Here is an 8,317-nt window from a genome sequence, read left to right as displayed (position 1 = left end):
TTGAGTCATCCATTTTGCTCCTATCTAAAGTGATGCTAGGTTGCTTCACCTGAATTTCTTGATTCAAGGCGTCGAGTATTTCCACTTTAAATCTCATGACTAGACCTATACATTGTGACCTGTCGTTTTTGGTGACATGATCTTTTCTTATTCACTTGTGTTGGCGGAAGGGTCAACACATGTATTTTGCCCNGGGGGCTTCATTATTTTCTCAATATTACACCCGCCTCAATGGCTCAATCTATGTGATGCACTTTAATTGAGGACGGTAATAAAAAAAGCTCTTAACATATATAATTTAAATAAATTTTGATATATGTGTGGTTATAGATAATATCATTAAGGGTAAATATAAAGTTTAAAGATAATTACCTTTATATATAGAAAGAAATTTTTCTTTTGAGAATTGAGACATACTAAAAAGGAAGGTGTATTATGTATATAAATCGAGACAAAGAATATATATATATATATATATATATATATATATATATATATAGTAGATTTATTTTAGGTGATTTAATTTCAGCTCATCAAGTATATTGTTATGATCATGATTTCATCTTGTTTGATTCTTTATAATCCATATAAATGAAAATTTTCTTTATTTTTGTGCTTCGTTGATGGTTGAAATCTGATACTCCATCAAAGAGAATGAAAGAAAGAGGCACGAATATATCGCAAGTTAAGATGTATTTGTCGGTGGGAATATATTATTATTATTATTATTATTATTATTATTATTATTATTATTATTATTATCTGTCGTGTCTAATTCTTCTGTTTTGGCTTTTGGCTGAATTAATATATTCCTAAGTGTAACTGGAAATAAAATTATAAAACTGTGTGAATATGTCCAAATAAAGATACCCTCTTACGAAATGATTGTTCGATCATTATAAATTTGGACAGCTTTTACATGCTTAGATTATTAATGAATAAAGGCGAACAAACAACATAAGTTTCACTAATTAAACTGAAGGCAAAAAGGGGAAAAGGTAATTGATAAAGAAAGAGATAAACATATTGCAAACTTTCGGTATTTATACTCTTATATATGTTTGTTTTTTTTGGGTGTGAAATAGACTCGAAAATAATAGAATAAGAAAATAACGAGCGAGAAATTTTAGATAATATTCAATTTTTTGGAGTCAGAAATAATTGAGCACTTGAAACGTAAGTCTTTCCAGAAAAAAGAGAAGATATCTTTTTCCTTTTTTATTTTTGTGTGAACGAGGGGGAGCGAGTGTCATAATCTCAAATAAAGACCTTAAAATTTTCTAAAAATTAAATCCTCATATTGTAATATTTTTGTTTTATCATGTAAGTCTAAGAGTATGACACTCCACATACGTGTGAGATTATGAATAAGTGGATGATAAATAAAATTATATTTTAGTAATTTTCTTGTCAAGTCTGGACCGAACAATCTTGAATAAGTCTAGACATGACATTTCACATATGCATGAGATCATGAGTAAGTGGATATCTCTTTTTCTTTAACTGTCATAAAGTTTATAGGAGGATGTGTCAAAAAAGTCATTCGATTCAAATTTATAAAATATAATTTAAATTATATGTATCAATATTGAATTGTTTCCTTGAAGACGAATGAGTAAATATCTGCTTAGTTAATATCGGATCTTAGCTTGCAATATTCTCCCTCCATTTTAATATATGTGTACCTGTTTGACTGAGTTTGAAATTTAAGAAAAAAAAAAGAATTTTTGAATTTGTGGTCCTAAACAAGTCAAAAAAGGTCCAAAGTATTTGTGTGATTATAAGATCTTCTCACTGAGGGTAGAATTGGAAGTTTAAACTAAATTGTTTCCAAATCTAGAAATGGGTCATTCTTTTCTGAACGGATAAAAAAGGAAATAGGTTAAATAAATTGGAACGGAGGGAGTAGTATTTTGTCCTAATTTATGTGAAGGTGTTTAACTCAATATGGAGTTTACTTATGGTCTAATAAATCATAAAATTAGTGTGACTCAAATTAACTTATTAAGGGTAAAAAAAATAAAAAATTAAATTATTTCTAAATATAGAAATATGCCATTCTTTTTGAAAAGAAACGAATATCACATAAATTAGGATGGAGGAAATATATGACATGAAATTAGAGAAAAGCGTTAAAAATTTACTCTTCCTTTTCCATATAATCCATCATTTTGAAGTTTTTGGTTGAGGCTGGTAGTTAGTAGTAGTTATGCAGTTGTGTGCCAGCTGTTAATGAGCTGATATTAGTGTGAGATTAAGTTAACAAGTTAGTTAGTTAGTTAGTTATGTGTATAAATAGGGAGTATTAGTTTTCATTTCTAGATTCTTCTGTAGCTTAGCTTTGACTCAATGAGAATACAGTTTCTCCTCCTTCTCTCACTCGCTCATCTCCTCTTCAATACATCTCCATAGCTGACCTCCATTAACATGGTATCAGAGCTTAGGTGAAGCTGCCTGGTTCAACAATTAGGAGAAGTCTGATGCAAAGAGAAGCTAGTTAAATTTCTCACGAATTGAGCTCAATTCCAGCTCGATTTCACTCGATTTTTGAATCTGTGATCTACAGAGATAATTCCTCTGTAATTCAATCTCAATTGTTATCATTTTTTTGTTCGATGATCTGCTAATTGGTCACTACAATGGCTATCGAGGAAACTTCATCTACTCCAACTGCTCCAACACTAGATCAGAATGTAGATCTAGTTCATCACAATCACCCGCTCTATATCCACCCGTATGATACACAAGGTACAGTCCTCATCTCAATTCATCTTCAAGGTTCTGAGAATTATTCATTGTGGAGTAGATTTTGAAGATTGTATTGCATGGTAAAAACAAGTTAGGTTTTGTGCTAGGAACATGTAGAAAACACATGTTTGATCCTAGCTTATACGAGCTATGGGATAGGTGTAATGCTATTGTATTGGCTTGGATAATGAATAGTGTGGCTCCAAATCTGCTTAGTTCCGTGATATACGCCTCTGATGCTCACAAGGTTTGGGAAGATCTTCGTGAGATATTTGATAAAGTCAATGCATCTAGATCCTTCTACTTACACAAGGAGATTGGGAAACTAACACAAGGTTTATTATCTGTGTCTGAATATTTTTTAAAACTGAGAGAGTTGTGGGATGAATATGAGGCTTTAGTTCCTCCTCCTTCGTGTGGTTGTCCAGAATCTAGGCAAAATACAGAACATTATCAGCTTCGAAAGTTGTATCAATTTCTTACTGGGCTAAATGATACCATTGATAATGCCAAGGATCAGATCCTCATGACTAGACCAGTACCTAATATAAACCAGGCTTATGCAATGATCATTAATGTGGAAAGTCAGAGAAGAACAATGCTACTGTTGGTGTTAGTAATCCTACAGCTCTACTGAGTAATAGAGCCCCTATTGGTGGTTACAATCGTGGCTATAAGCCCAGAAATAACTTTGGAAAGTCATCTCTTCAGTGTGACTTCTGCCATCTTAAAGGTCACACTAGAAACAATTGTTATAAACTTCATGGCTACCCCACTGATTTTAGAGGCAGGAAATGAGGGGGAGGTACTCCTGATTCCAAAGGTGCATATGCACACACTGCCAGCATAGCACCTGATTCATCTACACAACAAGGAAGTGCTGCTAATGTGGTTCCAGCATATAGTTCAACAACTGATAGCTCCTCAGTAACAACATGTGTCTCTTCAGCACCGTTCTTTACTCGGTATCAATACAATCAGATCCTGCAAATGCTGAACAAAGGAAAGCAGGTTGATACTGTGGCTAATTCTGCAATAATGAATACTACAGGTACTATAACAGCTCTCATGTCTCATCTAGTGAGCAATAATTGGATTATAGATACAGGTGCTACCAATCATATGGCTCACAACCTCAATCTGCTGAGCAATATTAGAAAGCTATCAAATAGTGATCAGAACTCAGTTCAACTCCCTAATGGTGAAAAAGGTTATTATCAGTCATACTGGTGATCTATCACTTTTTAAGGATAAATCAATACATCATGTACTTTATATTCTAGATTTCAAGTTCAATCTGATGTCAGTGTCAAAAATCACAAAAGAGCTAAGATGTCTAGTGGCTTTCCTTCCTGGCTTCTGCATATTTCAGGAGCTCTTCACTGGGAAGGTGATGGGGATTGGTAAAGAGGAGCATGGTCTCTACATTCTGAAGCACAAAGAACAAGATGTTCCCAAGCAGCTGCCAGATCCTAGGCCATTTCATTCCAGTCCTTTTGTAAATACTACTGCTAGTGAGTTTCAAACAAATAATGCTAGCACTGAAAATAAGAATGCATCTAAATGTCTAGATGAGACTGTTTTGTGGCATAAGAGATTAGGTCATGCACCATTAAGACTTCTAAAGAAGATAGAAAGTCTACCAAATGTTCAGTTGAAGGAGCACTTCTGTACAGTTTGTCCTGTTGCTAAGCAAACCAGAATTCCTTTCTCTTCCAGTAATGCATGTTCTATTTATGCATTTGATCTCATACATGCTGATATTTGGGGCCATACAGAGTACCCACGCATAATGGTAGGAGGTATTTTATGACTCTAGTGGATGATTACTCAAGGTTTTTCTAGCTTTTCTTAATGAATGACAAGGCAGAATCTATTGTGATTCTGAGAAATTTTCTTTTATTAGTCAAAAATTAGTTTCAATGCAGTATCAAGTGTCTAAGGTCAGACAATGGTACTGAATTATTTAACAACCAGGTAATAGGACTTCTACAAGAACATGACATAGTTCATCAAAGTTCTTATGTATACACTCCTCAACAGAATGGCAAAGTTGAAAGAAGACATAGATCTATGCTTGATATGGCTAGAGCCTTAAGGTTTCAGGCTTGTGTTCCCTTAAAATTTTGGGGGGAGTGTGTTACTACTGCTGTGTACATTCTGAATAGGTTGCCTACTATTGTACTGAAGGGTGTATCTCCTTTTGAAAGGCTGTTTCACAAGTCCCCTTCCTTACAACATCTCAGAGTCTTTGGGAGTCTGTGTTATGCAACTAACCTGAAGAAAACAAATAAGTTCTGCCCTAGAGCTTTTCCTGTTGTTCATCTAGGCTATTCCTCTAGTCAGAAGGGTTATGTTCTGTATGAACTGAGCTCCAAACTTTTCTTTGTTAGCAGGGACACTGTGTTCAGAGAAGATATTTTTCCATTCAAACATCTACACACAACCCCATCTCCTTTATTTCCAGTTCTAGAGTTCAAAGATGCTAAGTGTCCTGCTCTGCCTTCTTCTGATGCCTTCAATCCCTCTGCTTCTCCACCTTCTTCTATGCCTCCCTTGAATGTTCCTCCTAGTCAACTCTTCCGTTCTCCACCTCCTACTGATCATTCTTCCTCACCCTCTCTTCCTTTACCTGCTCATGCTGATTTAAGAAGATCTTCTAGAGTGTCTAAACCTCATATATGGATGGAAGACTACATTGTGATGTCTAAGCCTTCTTCATGTGCTCACCCTATCTCACAGTGTGTGTCCTATAACTCTATCTCACCCACTTGCAGGGCATCACTTGCAGCCTATTCAGCCATTACTGAACCAAGGACTTATGATGAGGCCAAGGCAGATCCCAAGTGGATTGAGGCTATGAAAGCTGAGATTTCAGCCTTAGAAGCTAATCAGACTTGGACTATTGTTGATCTTCCTCTTGGTAAAACTCCTATAGGATGCAAATGGGTCTTTAAAGTGAAGTACACGTCTATTGGTGAAGTGGAGAGGTATAAGGCTCGGCTAGTTGCCAAAGGGTATAGCCAACTTGAAGGTTTGGATTACAAGGAGACATTCTCTCCTGTTGCTAAGATGGTGACTGTTAGATCTGTGGTGGCTTTGGCTGCAGCATCTGGGTGGTATATTTTTCAGATGGATGTACACAATGCTTTCCTTCAAGGTGATCTCCTTGAAGAGGTGTACATGCACATCCCAGATGGCTTTGCCAACCAGAGGGAGTTACAACAACAACAGAAGGTTTACAGGCTTCATAAGTCACTGTATGGGCTTAAACAAGCTCCCAGACAGTGGAACTTGAAGCTGACTAGTGCACTGATTGACATGGGCTTTGTCCAATCGCACTATGACTATTCTTTGTTCACACACAAGGCAGGCTGTATCTTGTAGTAGTGTTGGTGTATGTGGATGATCTACTAGTGACAGGAACTAGCTTAGCACTTATTCAACAAGTGAGGAAAGATCTACAAGCCAGATTTAAAATAAAAGATCTGGGAGAACAGAAGTTTTTCCTTGGTATTGAGTTCTTGAGATCCAAGGAAGGAATCTTGATGAATCAAAGGAAGTATGCACTTGATCTAGTGTCTGAAATGGGATTAGCAGGCAGTAAAACAACTGCCACCCCTCTAGAGTTCAATCACAAGCTTTCCTCTGTAGAACTAGACAGGTTTCTACACACTAATCAAACCTTAGTTGACAAAGAATTAGAAGATAGAAGCAGCTATCAAAGGCTGATTGGTAGACTATTATGCCTAACTATGACTAGGCCTGGTATTGCCTTTGTAGTTCAGGTACTTAGTCAATACATTCATGCTCCTAAGAAGTCTCACATGGATGCAGCTATGAGAGTAGTTAGATACATTAAGGGCACTACAAGTCTTGGGTTGTTTATGCCGGCATATGAAAGCACAAAATTGTCAGCATTCTGTGACTCAGATTGGGGAGCATGTGTAGAAACCAGAAAGTCCGTAACAGGCTACATGGTGAAGTTTAGGCAAGCTTTGGTGTCTTAGAAATCAAAGAAACAAAGTACTGTTTCCAGAAGTTCTGCTGAAGCAGAATTCAGGAGCATGGCATCAACTGTAGCTAAGATCACTTGGTTTATTGGACTGTTTAAAGAGCTTGAAGTGAAGGTGAATTTGCCCGTGCAACTGTTTTGCGACAGCAAAGCTGCAATTAAGATTGCAGCTCACCCCATTTTTCATGAGAGGACAAAACACTTTGACATTGACTGTCATTTTGTGAGAGAAAAAAATTCAAGATAGGCAAATACAAACGCAGCATATTGGAACTAAAGATCGGTTAGCTGACTTGCTTACAAAAGGCTTATGCAGACCACAACATGATCATCTAGTAGGCAAGCTGAGAACAATGTTTTAAAAGGCGGGGGCGTGAGGCGAGGCGTTTTACCTCTGACAAGGCGATGTGTAAGCCTAGAGACATGGGGCATGAGTCCCACGGATCTTTTGAATTTTACTAATTTCAAGAATTTAAGATAGTATAAAATAAAAATAATTATAAAAATTACATTAAAAATCATAAATATAATAAATAATCTATTAAAAATATTTATAATTTATAATTCAACTATGAATAATATGAAAAGTATGAAATATATATCGCAAATTAGCTGCAACGTCGTTACAACTCAAACATCAAAATTAATGTATTTGATACGAAATCTTATATGTATCTCTTAAGGAGTAATGAATCTTGAAAGAATTTCAATATTATAATTTGATATTTTTCTTAAAATACTCCTTTTATTTAATATGCTTTCTATTGGAAAGAGAATTTATATAAAAACACAATTCACAATTTAAATATCTCTAGCATCATTTATTTTTAAGTTCTAACAAGGCAATAAAGTGACACATAATTCACCATACAATACTATCAGAACTAATATTTGTAAATAGTTACTAGCTAATACTGAGCTATTAAATTACTAAGTATTGTATCTCGTAAACGTGAAAAAAATAATATTTAGAAAAATAATTATAAAAAAATGATGGATTATTATATAATAAAGACATAACAAAAGTTAATATAAATACTTTTTAAATGAAAGATTTATTTAAAATTAACTATCATAGCAATCTTAGTGGATAACGTGCAATAATTTTTATTTTAATTATGACATAAAATACTCTCAACTTAATGATTTATGATTAAGAAAAAAGTAATTTTGAATAGTCAACGATTTATTAAGAAAATTTGAGAATTTACAAGGTTAGTTACATATAATTGCATAAAGTTCTATGAGGCGAGCCTAGTACGCTGGGCGTAAGCCCCGATGGCCGAGGCGTAAGTCTCACGGAACTAAGCCCCACACATAAGCCCAGGGGCGTTTTACGAGTGCTCCGCCCTTGGGCGAGCCCCGGGCGAATCCCAATTCTGCCTTTTAAAACAGAGATAGTATAAAGTCAAGCAACCGAATAAACTTTAGTTCAATATAAAAATCAAAATAAATAAGAGTAAGATCAGCATAGTTTGCATATTACAAATAACAAAGAGGATTTTTACTCTTTCCTCAAACCATAGTGATCAAGAGTACTACCCCAACCATAGT

At 35.1% G+C, this 8,317-nt stretch overlaps 1 protein-coding gene across 1 annotated transcript; it reads left to right on the top strand.

The window, feature by feature from the left end:
• LOC109233678 lies at positions 2,640–7,010 on the top strand. Its single transcript, XM_019399549.1, has 7 exons — positions 2,640–2,693; positions 2,807–3,354; positions 3,594–3,958; positions 4,056–4,543; positions 4,726–6,124; positions 6,166–6,536; positions 6,759–7,010. The coding sequence occupies exons 1-7, from the start codon at positions 2,640–2,642 to the stop codon at positions 7,008–7,010; spliced, it is 3,477 nt and encodes a 1,158-aa protein (XP_019255094.1).

Source organism: Nicotiana attenuata, chromosome 10 (genome assembly GCF_001879085.1).
Source record: "Nicotiana attenuata strain UT chromosome 10, NIATTr2, whole genome shotgun sequence".
Taxonomy (NCBI): Eukaryota; Viridiplantae; Streptophyta; class Magnoliopsida; order Solanales; family Solanaceae; genus Nicotiana; species Nicotiana attenuata.
Note: the sequence above shows the minus strand (reverse complement) of the source record. Positions and strands in the feature narration are given on the sequence as shown.